This window comes from Cupressus sempervirens, chromosome 7 (genome assembly GCF_028749045.1).
Source record: "Cupressus sempervirens isolate cs-2001-9-10 chromosome 7, ASM2874904v1, whole genome shotgun sequence".
Lineage (NCBI taxonomy): Eukaryota > Viridiplantae > Streptophyta > Pinopsida > Cupressales > Cupressaceae > Cupressus > Cupressus sempervirens.
In genome coordinates, this window is record NC_143124.1 from 290393419 (window position 1) to 290412598 (window position 19180).

The 19180-nt window shown below is 35.1% G+C and overlaps 1 protein-coding gene across 2 annotated transcripts in view; it reads left to right on the plus strand.

Moving 5' to 3' along the window:
• Positions 1-4338: 4338 nt before the first annotated feature.
• LOC149546566 (uncharacterized) overlaps positions 4339-19180 on the plus strand; it is a 34728-nt gene continuing 19886 nt past the window's right edge. The window contains exons 1-2 of one of the 2 annotated variants that reach the window (XM_089791264.1): positions 4339-4415; positions 8274-8995. In XM_089791264.1, coding sequence (XP_089647390.1) covers positions 8322-8969 — 648 coding nt within the window. In that variant the 5' untranslated portion in view covers positions 4339-4415; positions 8274-8321 and the 3' untranslated portion in view covers positions 8970-8995. The remainder of the gene's footprint in view (positions 4416-8273; positions 8996-19180) is intronic. The other variant, XM_089791263.1, reaches the window with a different exon arrangement.

The following is a 19180-nucleotide window of genomic DNA, read 5'->3' on the forward strand; positions in this document are numbered from 1 at the left end:
TCTCAGTTTCCTTACTTCTTGCAATGAACCATTCTTTTCTAAGAGTTCTTTGATTGCATTATTTGCTTCATCTGAGCTGCTTGAAGGGAAAAAATATTCAATTCTTTCTTCAATGTAGAGATGATCATTCATCTAATTTGCAAGTTCCTTCCTTCTTTTCATGGATTGGGAAAGTTGCTCCTTTGCTTTCTTGAGTTGAGCAATGGCCATTTCTAGATCTAGCTTTTCATTGTCAATGGCTTTATCAAGTCTAAATATCTCTATAATCCTTGATCTTTGCTCAAGCTATCAAACTTTCTTCTGAGAACCACAATGCTCTAATACCAATTGTTGAAAATATTCAAGACTATGCAAAGTTACTGAGAGGGGAGGGGTAAATCAGTAACTTCTAAAACTTTACCTTTTTCAATTCTTAATACAATAAATTAATTAGCACTTAATTCATCACAACTAATGTAATTGCATGCATGAGAAACTGAAAACATAAGAGCATCCATAACACTTGAACACACAAATTTGGCAACCTAGAAACTTTCCAAATAGAAAGTAAAACTGGGGTGGGGATGATACCCACAAACTCCAATACTACAACATAAAGTTGGCTGGTTAAGGCTTACATTGATCACTTCTAATGATCTACCTTGTTAGGAGCAATTAGGACTACTAGGTCCACGTTATTAGAGGTTTTACAAACATACAATGAAGTATGCATTGGTAAAGATATTTTATGAAAGATTGTTAGGTCTACCTTGTTAAAGGATTTTGATTGGTTCACCTATTAGGATGAAATAATAGATCTCTAATCTACAATTGAATTTGTTGAGTGAGATTCCTTTTGAGTATTGATCACCTTTCTATGATAAATAAGACTCTGCTGCACATTATATGGATATGGCCTTCACAATTCTTCTGTTGTATTACTTGCACAATTCACATTCACATTCTCCTTACTTCATTGCATTACTCTACATGGATATGATACAATACATTAAATGTATATACCAACCCAAATTACATAATTATAAAGTTGACCATCATACAAGTTAACACCAATATTACAAAGTCGGCCCACATAAAGACACTCGGGTTCTAAAGACTGACTTGGTGAAGTTCTAATACACGAAACCCACTATCATTACTCGGCATCATCATGCACTCAGTAGATGTAGAGGCTTGGTCCATACTGATCACTTCAAAGTAGTCTCAATCTCGATCTACATTGGTGACTCGGTAGATATTGTGCAACTTAGCATAAACTGAATCACTTGTTTACCATGACTGACTCAATAAACACTATCATCGTAAGCTCGGTTAGCACTAGCTTTGCATTACCAGAACTATGAACTCAGTAGGCACTGTAATGCTCGGTAGCCACTTATAAACTCAATGTATACTGGAATGCTTGGTTTGAACTACTGGACTTCATACTAATTGTATTTGCTTGGTAACCACTGGGATTAGTCCAAAAGACTCGGTAGCAATTGTAATACTTGGCAAACACTATAAATTGTTCAATGAGCTCAGTAGCCATACAAAATTTGAATAAGTGTGTCACTAATAACAAACTTGATTGATATGTCAATAGTTCTAACTTAAATTTCTTTAGTATTGTCATGTTCACTAGTTTAGCAGTATGACCTAGTTTTCTTAGAGAGCATGGCCTTCACGACTTAGGGATACTCTTATTACAATTTCTTGGAAACTTCTTGCTATTCACAATAATAATATATATTAAATATTAATATATCTAATATAATAATATAATAATCCATATAATAGAGAGGCTCATATTAATATAATATAACTATACACTTGATTAAAAAATTTAAAAATATTTTCAATGGTGCGCAACGACTGCTACTAGCTTATATATATATATATATATATATATATATATATATATATATATATATATATATATATATATATATAAACAACATCAAATTAGCATACTAGCATGGTTGATACCTGAATCTAATTTGATTTAGCACTACCTATACACTGGCCTTGTATCAATCATCCCGACTTTATTCATTATATAAAGAAAACAAGAGCTATGTAATAGCTATAGTCCCACCTTATTGCAAAAGTAAGAGACTTGTTGATCATAAATTTAATTGCGCTCAACATTAGCTAGAAAAAAATTAATGCTAAAAAAATAAAATATTTAAGTTGGAAGAAAAATAATAAAAGTATAGATTTAAATTATTTTTTGAATATCTAATATTTTTAAATTATTTATGATATAAAATTAAATATTTAGATTACATAAAATTTAAATTTAAATTTTATTTATTATTATATTACATATATTTATACAAAACAAATCTAAATATATATGTAAAATGAGATAATGAACTATGTATATTTCAAAATAGATTGTTTAATTTTATAAATAGATAATCATATATAATAAGTTTTTAGATATTATATTTCTTTCTCGACTTTGGATCATCTTAATTCTATTTGGTATGCTACTATTAACCCCCCTCGACTAACTAGAAAACTTTGGAAGTCCCCGATTCCCCCCAAGATTAAATGCTTCAAATGGTAGCTCATGTTGGATAGACTATCTATTAGAACTCAACAAGGCAGGTTTGATCCTTGTCTTGTTTGTAAAATGCCTGAGAGTATGAGGCACATTTTCTTTGATTGTTCTTTTGCCAGAGAAGTTTGGATGCTATTTGGAATTTCCTTAACTAAACATGCTTATACTTTTAATATCATTTTTGGATCTATTCTTGGTCTAAAAGAAGATGCTAACCTTTTATGGCATATCCTTTCTTCTTACATCCTTTGGTTTATTTGGAACTTTAGAAATGAGGAAAAATTTCAAGGTAATGGTAGAGCTCTTATTGGTTTTCTTAGAAAACTCATACGATTTAAAATCGTTTCGTAGGTTTGCTGTGTGATGCGTCTAGAGAAGGAGAAGCTGCAAAGATTTCATCATGATGACCATGCCACCATGTTTATCTATGAAATGAAAAATGGCTTTGAATAGGCCAAAATTGCGGACAATCAGACTGCCTTTGATGATGCTCTTAAGAAGCTTCTTAAGAAATCATGATTACTAGAGGGCCTTATTTTCATAAACTTGAATTATTTGCTCATATCCTAGAAAGGAAGAAAGTTGTTTGGATGGAGGGTGCTCAAGGATGGACCTCTTGGATTGAAGACTATAGTAATGTTTTGCTCTGACTGCTATTGGCTCTTTTTTGGTGTTTATACTCTCGACAACTGTTATCTACTGTCATAATTTGTCCTACTTTATATTAATTGTTTTGTTGTGAACTTGATGGGTTGAGACTCTGCTTCCCCACTCCTCCTTTTGTACTTCTCCTTATATAATTCAAAATAAATAAATTAATGTTTAATTTTATATATATATATATATATATATATATAGACTTTTTAAAAATTATTTTGAATTTATTAAAATATAATACATAGATACATTACTGATATAATTTTGATCATCCATTTTATCATAAAATTTTTAGATTTAATTGAAAGAAAAATAATTCAAACTAAAGAATAAAAATATTGATATTATTTTAATTTTTTTAATAATAAAAATAATTACAATTTAAAATATTATTAAAATATAAATTGAAGATATTAGAATATTTTTTTATTTTTATAAAATTATTGTATGTGTAAAAATATTTACCTTCTAGACGATTATTTATCAAAACAATATTATTGTTTAATATTCTCGAATATTTGAAGAAAATCAAAATTCAAATTTTGAGAACTGTAAACTTTAGAAATATTTAAATTTTAATTTATTATTTGTGCAGGCACAACTTTCGATGCCATTAATTCGAAACTGCCACGAGCGAAAACATTAGTCTCGTTTTTGGATGGGCGGGACTAAAAATACCGCATAGGGTCCTCTTATGGGGGGCCACTTCGAACATAAAATGCTCATTTTCATTCGACGACTTAAACAGCCACTCGATGCGACTCTAGGAAAACGCTTTCCGTTCCACTGAATGCTGGATTGAGTGCACATGCGTGGAAATTTCGGTGGATTGAGAAAAATCTTTTGAGTTATCAGAATGATTTTTTATGACTCATTACGGAGTAAAATACGGCAGTTTTTTTAAAGCCTCTCCCGTAATTCTCAGCTTTGGTCAAGCTTCGTCATTTTACCGACACGTATTGACTAAAGCTTTTATATTTTTTGTCCTTGCAAAGTGCGCTCCTAAATTTTCACTATGAAAGATCTCTTTTCGCTTTTGCTTTTGCATAAGTAAAAATCCGTACTGTATAGTGCCTGGGTAAAAGATCTACGTTTATGTCTATCTGTAGTGGTTTCCGAGTGTTGTGATGCTTGTTGTGCTGTGCTTGACGGCTTTAGGAGCTGAATTTCGTTTGGAGCATAAATATTGGGCTGTGGCAGAATTTTAAAGGTTTGAAGCTTGCTTGCTAATTATGTGAAAGACGCTTCTAATTGTGAAAATTTGAAGTTCAAAGATTTTGTTTTTTCTCCGTAAGAAAACTTCAAGTGCAGGTTTCAAAAGCTGTTTAAGTTTGTTTTTGACAATAGTTTGAAATATAGACCTTCGGAGGGTTTCAAACTTCCCCATGTACACCTTTAGCTACTTATGTCAGTTTCACTAGATTCGAGAAAATTTAGTGTTCAAATTTGCCCTTTTTTCCCGAAGTAAACATTTGATGGAATGTTTGAATGGCAGATTCTGCGTAGTTTTTGTCAACAAGCTCAAAATGTTTGAACTCGGGGGTTTCAAGCTTCATTCTCCGCGTGCTTAACTATTTCTGATATGTACACTATACGGTGTTTATGTTCGAAAACTTAAAGGAAATTTGTTTTCTTCTGAAAAAGCGAACAGCGAACTTTAGGAGCTAGTTTTTTTGAAGCTATCCTTTGTGTAAATTGCTGTCAAAATGTTGAAATATTTGCTCTTTGAATAAAATGTAAGGTATGAAGCTTTTCTATGTGCATCTCTTCAAATACACCACTTTAATTTTCTGAGTCTAATTACTTTTTCCTCGAAGCAAACGTAAAATATAATATATTTATGACAGTTTCTTTTAGTTTCTAGTAAACTATAGGAATTTACTTGTTCAGGTAAATTATAGAGTCTGAAGCTTCAATGCATGCATCAAAATTATCTGTTTATATTAGCTGAAGCCTTTTTAAAAGTTGGACGAATTTAAGCTTTCATTGAGGCAATCAGTAGCATTCAATTATTTGTGCTAAATACGCTTTTGTTTTGTCAAATTTGAGTACATTGATGTTTTTCTGGAATTAAGCATTAAGTTCAAGGTTTTAAAGACTTGTTCGCAGTAGCTTCTAGCATGCCGTTGGAATGATTATTTTGAGGCAAATTTGATGGTTTGGAGCCTAAAACTGTGCATAATTTTGGCCAATTTTCTTAAACCAGTTGTTTATTTGTTCTTTCATTTTGCTTTTTCTCAAAGCAAACACTGACGCTGATTCTCTAAAGCCAGGATTTACTTAGTTTCTTGTATAATTTACATTCTGATGCAAATTAGAGGGTTTGAAGCTTTAACATCTGCATAATTGTCTTAATCTTTAAATTGTGTTTTAATAAAATTCTGATTAGAAATTTGCATTCCTCTGCAAGCAAATACCAACTATGAGGTTTTAAAGGCAGGTCTAAATTTTGCAGATGTTTATTTGGAGCTTAATAATATGCATAGAACTGGCTAATTTGGTCAAATTAAATGTTTTCTTTTGAAAATGTGTAGTTTAAATCTAGTTTTCCTGGGAAGTGATAGCAAACGTTTACATTTTGAGGGAAAATTGTGTGCGTTTGGGTTTAACTATGTTCCTGGCTAGTTAATTCTATCAAATGCCTTGTTTATCTGCTAAGCCAAAATTTATTTTTCCTAGAGATAAACACAAAGTATGAGATTTTAATTTTTAAGGGCAGGTTTTGGTTTGTTTTGACAAAATATTAACTATGCACTTTTTGAGGTAATTTGATTGTTTGGAGCTAACTGTTTGCAATAGGCAATTTCGTCTGTTTAGAGCTTTTTCTGTTTGCATAATTAGCTAAGCTGTCTAATTGGAGTAAGTTTTCTTTTTATTTCAAGCAATCACAAAGTGGGAAGTCTTAAAATCAGGTTCTTGTGATTCTGATGAAGTAACAAAACATTTGCATTGTTGAGGCAAATTTGAGGCTTTAATCTCAGTTGTCTGCTTAGTTTGAGAATTTCTCAAAATTTTACCTTCTAGTTTGTGAAGGCTAAGAAGTTCAAAAATCTGTCTGTCTCAGAATGAAGTTATAATGGAAGGTTCAACATATATTTTTGTTGAGGTGGTGTTCTTGATCAAAGTAAGGTATCACGTCTTGTCTATTAAGTTTAGCAGAACACTCCCACCAGTGACGTTGACTCCCAAACCTTATGTGTTACCTGTCTCCAATGACAAGTGTGTGACTACTTATTTTTTGTTGCTATTTCACCTTTTGAATTTAAGTGTAAGCCTCATTCCAAGTTTTAAAATTTTCTATAGTTGAGTAGAAATGTTACATTTCCTGTTGGCCCTTACTGACCAGGGTCCCTTTTCGTGTATTAATTTGAGTGGGCTATTGGATCATAGACTTTGAGTTAAGATCTTTTATTTTTCATATTCTTTCATGACAAGTGTGAGAACACATTTCTGTGATTTTTGATGTCTTTTTGTAAATTTTAGGTTTGGTTTCTTTCTAAGTTACTGGTTTGGGTTCGGGAACAGGTGCAGGGACAAGAACCTGGTATGTGGGTGCTTGAATTTGTATTAGGGGTTTGGGTCCGTATGGGAATGTGTGTGTGTACAAGAACCCACTATGTGGGTACATGGATTTCTTTTAGGGGTTTGGGCATGTATAGGTATATGTGTGTTTGTGTATATATACAAAAAATAAGAGAAATAGACAGAATTGTAAAATTAAATTTATTCATAGTATGATACTTGATCGTTGATCAGCACAAAATGCCAAAAGATAAATATCAAATGCCAATTGATAGTTGAAATATATTTGAATCAGCCAGATCATTTACCCTGCAAGTACCCACACATGAACCAGTACTAGGTGCGTACCCGAACCCGGTTCAGGGTCTGTTGGTACAAACCCGGTAACTTATGTTTCTTTCAAGAAAAAGTTGTACTATTAGGTGCTATGATGTGTCTTACAACTTCCTTGGTGGGTAAATTCATCTTGAAAACTTCAAATTCGTGAGATTTTGGGGTGCTGCAAATGTTTATTGCTTAATCATTGATCATTAATATTCAGTGAAACCGAAGGACTCCCACCCCTAAAAATCCTTGAAGCACCATCCCTTGAGAGGTCCCCACACTGGGTGCTTGAAGTACCTAAGTACCCCCACCTCTGCTGTTCTGCAACCGAGCTGCTGTTGGGATGGGTACTTGAATTTCTCTGTTGAATGTTCAATGGTTCTGGTTCATGTTGCAATTTTGCTATGGTCAAGTATTTCAATTTGGTATGTAATACTGAAACATCGTTTCATAACTAGCATTTCAAGTTCAATATGTATAGTATACAACACCCCTCCCTGCCCCACCGTCAACCCACCACTGTCCCTGGTTGTCCCCCCACCGTCCCGAAATTGAGGCCCTTTGTTCCCCTCTCCTGAAAGCTTGTTCTGGTGTCCCGCCATCCTGATGTATCCCAGTGCTGGTGTTGCACTGTTAATATTCTGTTTATTTTCTTCAAGCTTGGTTTTTCATGGAAAACGTGGATTGTATAGTATTAGAATCCAGGACAGTTCATTCGAATGCTCTTATCACCGAAGTACTGATCTGCGCATTTTGGAATATTTATTTGGCATCTTTATGTGCATTTTTAATGCCTCTTTCTGGCTACATGTAACAAGTAAACTGAGCTCCAATCCTTGTACTCACATCTCCTGGAGTGTTGCTGACTATGTTCAATTCTAATATAAGCATGCATTGTCCATACACTGAGCAGTCAAGGACCTTGAGTTGCTTCAAAATGATTTCTGTTTCAAATCTCCTGCTGATATTGTCTTTGAGATAGTTGAATTGAAAATTCAAGTTCCGCTATTTCCTGTAAGATTTGCCCCCTCGTGACTTATCTTGCTATATTTGACTTTTGATTTGACTCATTATATACTGAAGCCTAAATGCTATCTGCTATGCCAGAAATTTGGATGAATAATTTTTTTTTATGTTCAGTTTAGCAAATATCTCTTTTCCTAATAAAAGATGTCATTTCCAAGCTCTCTTTTTCCTCATGGATTGAAAAAATGAATAACAGAGACTAAAGTCTGCTATTGGCTGCAGCGCCTGTGTTGCTTGGCCAGTCATGTCAGACCGGAGGAAGGTGTTGGAAGCGCTGGTAGCCAAGAGAAAGGCTGAAGCAGAAAGTGGGGAAAAGCATAAAAGAAAGAGCATATCATCAATGACTTTCCCCGATAAGAAGCCAGCAATAGGAGACAAAAGAAAGGTCAGTCCCTTGAAGAAGAAAGAAAAATCGAAAGAAAAAAAGAAGCCAAAACCAAAGCCAAAGCGTGTATCAAAGATGGACAAGTATGAGACTGATGAAGATGAAGAATCTGAAGAGGAGGAAGAGGAAGAAGAAGATACCACATCTGAGTCTGGTGATGATGATGAAGATTCTGAAGATGAAGACACATATCAAAAGAAGAAGCCTATGAAAAAGTCTGTTCTTCAATCTAAGGGGAGCGCTCCTGTAAAAGGTTTGGGCTCAGGTCAGAATATCAAGGTGAAAGATGAAAAAGAAAAAGGTTCCCTGAAGGCCAAGGGAAAGCCAAAAGCAAAGGCAATAGAAATTAGTGATGAAGATGATGAGGGGGATCTTTCTGATGAATCTTTGCATGGGGTTGATCCTGACAATATTATACCTGATAGATCTCGAAGACGATCCATGCAGCCCACTATATACCAGTATGATGTGTCAAGTGATGATGATAGTGATGATGACGGTGATTAGGCTACTAGCCTAAATCTTTGTTTTTGGTACGATCTGCAGAAGTTGTGCTCTTTTGATTGCTACTGCATTTATGTTCATTGCTTTTTTATATGTCAGAATGACACAGATATCAGTTGTTATAGTAATACTATGCTGAATTGGGATTATCATAGTGTAAATGCTGGCAAATTTATCATTAGTAAAGGGTGCTGCGAAATTTTATCGGTAGTATAAATATCTTTTTCAATTATAAATTCATGTGCTGATTTTGGAGGGACAAGGCTGTAAAATATTTGAATCTAGGATTTGCTTTGACATTCTTCTAAAATAGGGCAGTTTATCTCATTTTGAAGTTTTGTGTGGTTTTCCTTCATTCTCTGTTTAAGGTTCTCTTTCTAGCCATTAAAGGTGATCTGGGATAGATTTATTAATAATTCAGTTTCTAGAGTGTTCCAAAGCATTGTAACTTGTGTATTCTCATTAAAACCGTCACATGATCTGAACCTGATCTAAATTCAGTTATTGTTTTTGTTGTATATTTTTGTAGATTCTACCATTGAAATTTTAACAGTTTTGAATAGTGTTAATGAAGAGTCTGCTACCATGATTTAGAGGAATTTCAACATGGTATTAGATCTGAGTTTTCAATTCCAGATTTTTTATATGGGGAGGTTAGTTGTCGGGACTAAAGATTATTTTAAGGATTTCAATGGGGCTGTATGTCCAAAGCTTTTTTGATGGTTGAAGCAGAATTGTGTTAATAATTGGCACACAGACGTATGAATAGTGCTGGGGTGCAAGTCCCTATTTGATCTAGAGATTGTTGCTCTTGGGGCTTTGGAGATGCCTTGCATGATTCCGACTGCTTGGTTTTCATTTGTGGCTCATCCATTTTAATTTTTATCTCCTATACAGTTGAATTCAACCAAATGGCATCCCTTTGTTTGCTGCAGACGTTTGTTGTGTAGTCCCTTCTTGTACAGTTACATTTTCCTTGTTTTCAGGTGGGGGAGATGGTGGATGGGCTTGAGGTGGAGGATTTGGGAGAGCTGGAGGTCTCTTTGGTGGCAATTGAATCTTGCTTAAACAGTGGCATCAATGGAAACTCCTAGTATGCAAGATGGTTGCTTGTTGAAGGGTTTCTCTCTAGGTGCCATGAAAGTTGAGATGCATAATATCCTAGAAGAAACAGAGTTCTGGTACATTGTAGAGAAGAAAGGTTTGCTTCTCACAAATCCCAAAGATTTGTCCAATCATAACAAGAAGGCAGTAAAGGTGAAGTAAAATCTTGTTGATTCTAGTGAAGGAGCATTTGATACCTCATATTGCCACCAAGAAGACTACTAAGGAGATGCATGGTGGCTAGGGAACCTTGTATTAGAGTGTGTATGCATCTAGGATCATGCACAAAAACAATTGATAGTTATCTATGGACCTAGTAGAGCTTATAGTTCAGATTGGTGTTGTTGATGGTTGTTAACCTCCAAATTTTTAAATTCTTGGTGTTATCTCGAGTATTCAAAGTCCTGATATAATATGGAGTCCAACTCAAAATCATGTTAAGTTTCTTCCAAAATAATCAGTTGTTTCATCTGTTTGGATACCTAATCAGTCAAGTTTCCAAATTTTTATACTCGGTTTTAAACTTGGCCAAAAGTCTGCAAAGTTTTTGACTCACCAATACACTAAGTCGTTGGTTATCAGGGAGTTGGGTGAAATTTTGAGCTTTCATATCTTTTTACACAGATTGGAACATCAAAGAGGTTCCTAAGTTCCTCGACTGCACGATGACTGCTTATTTGCCGCTTTTGCGAGTCCTTGATTATCAGTTAGTCAGGGTTATTATCAAGCCTTTTCTTCAGAATACAAGTTCATGCCGCATGCCGGCTCCCCAGTTGTATTAAGTCAGACATCTTTTGAAGCACAGTCTCTTCAAATCTTGAGAAAGTACAACTCTTAAATGACAAGTTTGATGAAGTAAATTGTCAAGGTAATAGCATGATTTTAGAGATGACAAATCATATTATCTGTAAGCAAAACTAAATGAGCTTTAAAGCTCTGACTGCAAAGGAAAGATGATGGCATTTTCAAACTTAGTCTTTCCCACAATGATAACTGAAAAGAATATTCTCAGAATGGGGCTCCCCCCAAATGGAAGGTTTCTGTGCAAAGAGCTGACACATGTTGTTCAACTTGACTTGAATTGGCCTTAGGGAACAAGAAGACATTGTTTCTCAGGTGCTCTTGGTCGCATGGAAGGACAAAACTAGTTACATCGAGTATCGAAGGATGAAATTTTTATTGGAATAAGAAGAAAGACAAGTTGAGCTTCTTGACCTCTTCATGGAGATGCGGCTTGATGCAGTCAGGAACCCTATGCCCAAAGCAGGTTAATTTTTTCCTTGTTTGGAAATGCTAAGAACTTATTCGTGTTTAGCGAGATAGTGACAATTTTTGTTTCTAGAACTGTCTTTCCATTTCAAGTCCTTTTCTTGTTTTGTACCAGCTGCTTTCAAAGACCGCTATAAAAAGGAACAGTTTTGAAATGTATACATACAGAATCTTTTTGGAAAAGAAAATATAAAGTGGATAGAGCGACTAAGGTAAAGAGAAAATAGGGGAAAATACTCGTTAAAAAATTCTGGAATGTAGCTGTTTTGGACAGGGACATGTGAAATTTGTGTCATCTGTTTTGGCATCTAAGCATCTGAAGACATTTCTAAACCATGTGTTTGTTTGTATTCTGTTTAACTACAAAGCAAACTTTGAGTTATTATGGTTGTTCTTATTGCTACCTCTCGATTGATCTGGTTATGCATACGCTTGTGTTGGAAACTTTGAGTTCTAGGTCATTTATTTGTCTAGAATTGGATTATTAAAATACCTCTTTTGTTGTGTGCTATATTAAGAAGGTGGAATTTGTGTCATTTTTGCATTTTCCCACTGTTCGTGAGTCTTTTAATTTATCATTCCTACTTTCTAGTTCAATGTAAATCCTTGAAATACTTGAAAAACCCCAATTGCATCATAAGAGGGAGTTGTACATCTAAAATTTAGGGGAAGATCATCCAATCAATGAAGGTCTCTTCAATGATTGGTTTCTAATTTGTCTTTAATCTCGGGCATAGGGAGTCATTTCTAGGAATTATTTTAGAAGGACAAATTTGCAAACTAGCAACTATTAAATCAAAGATAATGAATTAGTTTGGATTGCTTTGAATGGTTATCTGTTGTGGGACAAGTTTGTTTAGATTATCAATGGTTGAGATAAGTTACTTGATTTAAGAAGTTGTGGGATGCTCTCATTGGAGGAGACAAGAACCTCTTGCAGCTTGTAGGATAATATTCCAAATCAGACCTTGATTGGGAAGGCAACGAAGGGAGGAGAGAAAGGATCAAGGGATCTTTAGAAGAAGAAACAAGAACTACGGTTTTCTAATTAGAAAAAGAAGAATTTAAGTCATATTAATGCTTCAGTTTCCATATGCATAGCCTCAATGCATTGTAGTGTCCAAAGAAGAAGAAAGGGAAGGGCAAGAAGCAACAACAAAAACTGTTAGCAAGGAGTGCATAAGCTTTAGGAGTAGATGAATTGATTGCGTAGTGTTTAGTAGCATAGGCTACATGATATACAATCAGGAGGCAAAGGGTATGATTCTTCTCTTGAAAGGAGATTTCACAAGCTACTCAAGGTGATAGGGTTACTAGACCTTGTCTTTGCAAGGGTCATTGAGTGGCATATGAGATGCTGTTATAACAAGGGCTGTGGGCTAATACTACTTGGTAGTTTTTTGCAAGCTTATTGCTGTTAAACAAGCACATGAGTAGCTGTTGAGGTTGGCTATTGTAACTTTTGGCTTGTTGACTATGATTGATTGAGCATCTCTTATAAGTTGAATATGTGAAGAGAGGCATGAATTAGGATGTGTAGTAACATAATTCTCATTTGCTTGTTCACATGAAGTGCAAAAAAGGAGCTCAATGTTTTAGAAGCTATGAATGGAGACTTTGCAAGTGTCTTATAATTTAATTCATGAGACAATGCATTTATTATGTGAGTTCCTTTAGAGTTTTCTTTTGTTACGAGGGTCTTCCTATGGGTACATCATTTGTCGTATATCTGTTCTTTTGCATTGTGCATTCTAAATACTTTTTTTTATATATTTCTTTATGAGATTATTTGGAAATAGTTTATTATGGTTGTAAATTTTCTTTTAGCCTCACCAATTTTTTTTTTTGTCTTTGTAGGGTACACAACTACCTAAAAGCATATGGGGGTCTTAATAGCCTTTTCAAGCTCCAAGGAGTGCATTAATGGTAGCTCGGTACTTTCCTAGAGAAGGTTTGATGCTTGGTCAAAGCGTTGGGAGGTTGAGAGCTTTAATTCCAAAGGGATTTAGGTACATGATTAATAAAAGTCTGAATAGTCCAATAGTAGTACATGTGTAGAGGAGTGAGATTTGAGTATTTTGGATGCTACATGCTCAAGGAAGAATATGTCTTATAGGGACAAGGTAGCGTGAAATTTCTGAAGGGATGTAGATGTAGATACATGATTATTAAAAGTTTGAATAGTCCAATAGTAGTACATGCATAGAGTTGCAAGATTTGGGTGTTTTCGATGCTAGATGCTCAAGGGGGAAGATGTTTGTAGGGACAAAGTAGCATGAAATTTCAAAGGTGAAAATGATAGTAGAGGTTGGGATTTCAAAGACTTGGATGCTAGGATTCAAAGTGAATTGTGAAGAATAGAGTCCATAGGAGAGTAAACAAAATGGTGACACAATAGGGACTCATGGATTGGGGTCCTCTCATACAATTTGTGGAACGTAGGCAAACGTCTATGGGCTCAAGGGGAAGTGGCGAGATGGTTGGAGTCAAGGTCCAAGAGCCAAGAAAGGTAGGTGGAAGAAGATTCAAAGTGTTGAAGGAGGCAAAGTATCATGTGATAAGGAAAGTAGAGAATGGAACATGATTATGCCAAGGGAGACAATGTGGGAAAACTCTGAAGGTTAGACAAAGATGATATCATCAAAGAGACATAATTGTGGGAAATTCGATATTGGAGTGCAAAGATGACAATGGAATGAACTTTGGCATAATAGAATCTAGTAGGTGAAATATTGAAGGTCTAAGGATGAGACTTGTGGATCAAAAAGTTGGAGTACTTGATACTTGCAAGCGTGGAGAGAAACCTATCTTTGGACTTCTCAAGGGAAATGAAAATGCAGATCAACATGCACACGTAATATCAAATGGCAAACAAGGGGATTAGAAGTGTGGAAGATTTGTTTCTGAATGATGTGGAGAAGAAAAGTTAATAGATTGCTAGGTCGTGGGGCTAGAGGCTCAGGGATATGACTTAATTGCAAGCTCAAACAATTACACAAAGAAAAATTGGTTTTGCAACTTCAATAGGAAATATAATTTGGGCTACCTCATCATTTAGTTGGCGAGGTAAGGAAGGACAATAAACTTTGAAAGTTTGAAGGTGAAATGAAATTGAGATGGTGGAGCCTTAGGATTTTGGAGAACTAGACGAAGAGAAACTACTTACACAAATCTTGGAAGCTTAGTATTGGGGACTTCAAGGAAAAGAGATGCCTAGGATGCGGAATATTTAATGCTTGATGCCTAGTATATGGTGGTGAAACGAAAGAATATTCCAAGCTGATTACCCGTGGATGGATAGGAAGCTGTTGTGTATGAATGGAAAAGGATTGACTAAAAACTATGATAGAACAAGAATAGAAGGAAGAAGGTTAGAGGATGTTGGGGGTCGTGCATTGGCCATTTATGTGATATATAGTTAACAACATTCTTGAAATCCTAGGGCTAAAAGAGAAGAGGAAAAGTGGGGTTTGAAGAAAAGCTAAGATGAAAAGCGAAACCTTGGAGGCCTAAAATTTAAAGGAAAAGTTGGGACAGGGAAGGAAAGCTTAGGGGAATAACAACAAAGCTCAAAAACTCAAAATGTGCATAAGGCTTAGAAGAAAACCAAAAATGTTAGGAAGTCGGGACTATAAGAAAAGCTTGCTAGTGGGGAAAAGTTTGAGAGCTCACTCAAGGCTTGAAATATGCACAAACATACTTGAACTTTGAAAATTATGAGGATTTATACAATTTCGGAACATGATTAAAGTATGAGGGGAGGCAAAGAACCTCCAAATGCAAAATTGACTAAGGGGTCCATTTCTAACTAGATATCAAGGGTGGGAATCCAAAGTTAAGGCAAGGAAGTAGACAAAAGATGAAAGGTTTTCCCTACTTGTATAGAAAATTATTGATGTGTTGCAAATAGCATTAACCTTTGCCATGGTATTGTGCCTTTCCACTAATATAAGATTTGGTGTTGGAATTTGTGTTGATATTGGGAGCTTGAGAGATATGACTTTGAACAGCACCTTCATCAAATTAGAGGAATGTGATAGTAGCATAGAAGTCAAATCTAAGTGATTATGCCAAGTACTCAGCGATTGAGATAGGGTCAATCTCATTGTACGTGTGAGCAAGGGAAGTTCTTGAGCTACATGAGATAATATGCATGATTGGGATGATTACAAATCTCTTTTTAGTTTCTTAGCCAATATATTTGAATTTTAGAGTTGAGTTTGATGATCAACAAATACTCATCAATAGTGCTAGCCTCAATCTTGTACAAATCTTGGCAAAGTGGGTTCAAAAGGGTTGCCTTTATAGGTTGTTAGATCTAGTGAAGTAGAGATAATTTATGCAAGCTTTTGCTAAGAAGAAATAGTGCCTTGGGCTATGGATTGTGTTATGTTTCAAAGGACATAAAGGTTTGATTCCTTGACTTAAAGGTGGAGAAGAGATGTGCACACATTTGGAAAGCATACCAAGCCCTATTTTTTAAACAGTGAGCATATAGTTGAGGGGGATTTTGGATTTGATTCATTTAGACCTTTGTGGAACTTCATTAATAGGTAGTTAGGGGAAAAAGGGAGACACTTTAATAGGATTGTAGGTCTTCTCTCTTTCGGGCCTCTAAGCCATTCAAGTATGTATGAAAGGGAAAGAGGAGAATTTCGAAATATGATTTCACTTATGATCCAAATTAGATTAGCTAGTAACCAAAGGAAGAAGGATTCCAATACTAAATTCAGATTATAAAGAGGAATATAATACAAGGAAATTTACTCTTTGGCCCTTAATGGGATAATTTGAATGTGAAATTGAACTAATGTAAATCTGGATGCTCTCTAAAGACAATTAGCCCAATTAAAATATAGATCTAGGTTAAAGATATGAAGGAAAATAAAATATGAAAGACTCACCTTGAAATTTTTAGAGTAAGATGTATTTTGGCTCTGAAACTTGCAAATTTGAATTGTTTCTGAATATCCTTCCATGGATCTCAAAACAAAACGACAAAAGGAACAAAACCCAGAAATCTCCCTGATAATTGAGACTGAAGGACATCCTACAACTAGGTTGATGTTGTCTGACGACCTGAAACTAACTTCTCCAGAGAGCTCCTGAAGAGTAGGTTCTAGATCTGTAAACCTTTTGTTGGCCACCTGCAAATCAACATAGAAAAGAAGGGTTTTGGGCTTTTGTTGGGAGAGGGCTTGCCTTGGTTTAACTCTAGGTTAAGGAATTAACCGTAAATGATAAATGTAAATGTAAAGGAAACAAGATAAATGTAAATATTCACCTTATTTGTAAAAACCCTTGTTAATAAGGATTTGTCTTGATGTATGTTTTAGATCTTGAATTCGATATGCAAGATGTGGGATATCTTCAAAATTGCAATGGTTCTACCATAACCACATCATGGACCCATGGATGCAAATGTGCATCAATGAAGAAGATAATCAATGCATAAATGTAGATGTCCTCCCTTAATGACCAACAAAATGCTAGATCTTTAAGAGGAAATGCTAACAAAAGATCCTTGAATGCTTGAAGAAACTTGTTTGCTTGAGTGCTTGAATTCCTTGCCTTGCTTGCTTGATGAATTGAGAATACTTGGTGTCTTGAGATTGAGATATGAAAATGAAGCCCCCAAGCCTCCTTTTATAATAGTTTTCAGGCGGGAACTTGAGTGCTTGAATTCCTTGCCTTGCTTGCTTGATGAATTGAGAATACTTGGTGTCTTGAGATTGAGATATGAAAATGAAGCCCCCAAGCCTCCTTTCATAATAGTTTTTGGGGTAGGAAAACAACTAAGCCGACTGGGGAGTTAATTAAATTAATTGGTAAACTTGAGGACTTTTGGGCCCCAAACCTTGCAACGAACAGGGGCTAGGTTGACTTGAGATGACTAGGTCAACTTGGTCCCAAAGGACAGGACATGAAGGCCATAGAAAGGTCTAGGAGGTGGTGCAGGTGAAACTAGAAGATGACAGGTTGATTAGGAGATGTGGTCAAATGGGGTATCAAAGCGACACCTAGAACACCATGCCAAAAAGCGAGAGATGACGAAGAAGCATGAAATGGAAGGGGAGAGGAGAAAAAAGAGACATCAAGCACAGGTTTATTTGTGGTCTGAGAGAGGAATTATGGAAAGGGTGCTAAAAGGTCTTAAAATGCAAGTGTGTCTATTTTAAGATGATACATTTAGCCCCCACTTTAGTGGGAGTATGAGCTGCCTCAAACTCACAGTAAGGTAGATTAAAATAAAAAGATGATCTTATTACAACTTAGGAGACAGAGAAATCATCAAGCTAGGAACAATGCATAGATTTGAAGATATTTGAAGGATCATACCAAGCCGGAAAGGTTAAGTTACTCTAGGCCATACTCAGAATCCGTGTTTGCCCCTAAGGAACTTGAGTCTTCATCATATCCCAAAATCACAATAAGAGATACCATTGAAAATAAAGAAAGAGAGAGAAGGGGGGTGTGATTAACTTGCCCAATAAGGTTTGTGTTCCTTATTGTGAATCACACAAAAGAGGATAGAATTGAATGGTCTAGCGGGTTTGTGTGCCCGATATTCAATCCTATGAAAAAGAAAGGAGGTAGGATCAAATGGTCTAACGTGTTTGTGTTCTCGATAGTCAATCCCACAAAGCGAAGAAAAGTGAAGGATTGAATGGTCTAGTAGGTTTGTGTACCTAATAGTCAATCCCACAAATTTTCTTTACACTCATGATATAGTACTCCTATATTACAATAATGATTTGTGTATGCACTAGGATAAGTCAAATGGTCTAGCAAGTGTGTGTGGCATGCTAGTCAACCAATCCAAGACATGTATAAAGAGAGAGAGTAGTTGGCCCTAGCAAGTTGTGTTATGCTAGTGTACTCTATATGTTGTGTTTGAAAAATAAAACATAAGAAAATAAGGGGACCATGTATGCCCCCTTAAGATGGAAAAATAAATGCTTATTTTAACATCTTAAGGAAGTGGAGGAGGATAAAGCTATTCCAACATCAAGATAGTATCCATAAGCAACACCTAGTCCAAACCAAAGAGGTCATAGCTCCTATGAGGTCATGGAAGGGTAGAAAGCAACGAGACACCATGCAAGAAGTGAAAAAGGAAATCCTTGAAAAGGAGGATACACTATTATGAGGCTCCCAGGGAAGTGAGCTGTCTACCATGAAAATCCAATTGCAAATGATGTAAGATTAGATATGAGTCCCTTGCCCCCCAAGTATAGGATCAAGAGAAGAGAAAACAAACGTATTATGCTTCTCATAAAGAAAATCATGTATGATAATGAACCGCCAGAAAGAAGGCTACAATGTTTCATGGCACGGAGAAACATAATAGGGACTTAAATGTTATTAAAAGAAATCATACGTGAAAGAGAGCTCATTATAAGGAGATATGTGAATAGCCCCAATATTAATGAGTTTTTGAATTTTGTAATGCAAAGCTCAACAATTATTAGTAGAGTGATTTGTTGATGTTTGATAGCTTCTGTCAAATAAACATATATATATATATATATATATATATATATATATATATATATATATATATATGAGATAAAATTGAAATACAAATACATGAGAGAAATATATATATATATATATATATATATATATATATGAGATAAAATATATATATATATATATGAGATAAAATATATATATGATTAAATATATTATTATATTAATTATCTGATATAAATCTAAGAGAATGTTGCAAATGTTGCATTTGGAACAACATACCACATACAACGGTAGTGCTTAATACATTTGCAGCAGATTCTCCAATTTCAACATGTTATCAAAGCAACTTGATCTTAGGGATCAAC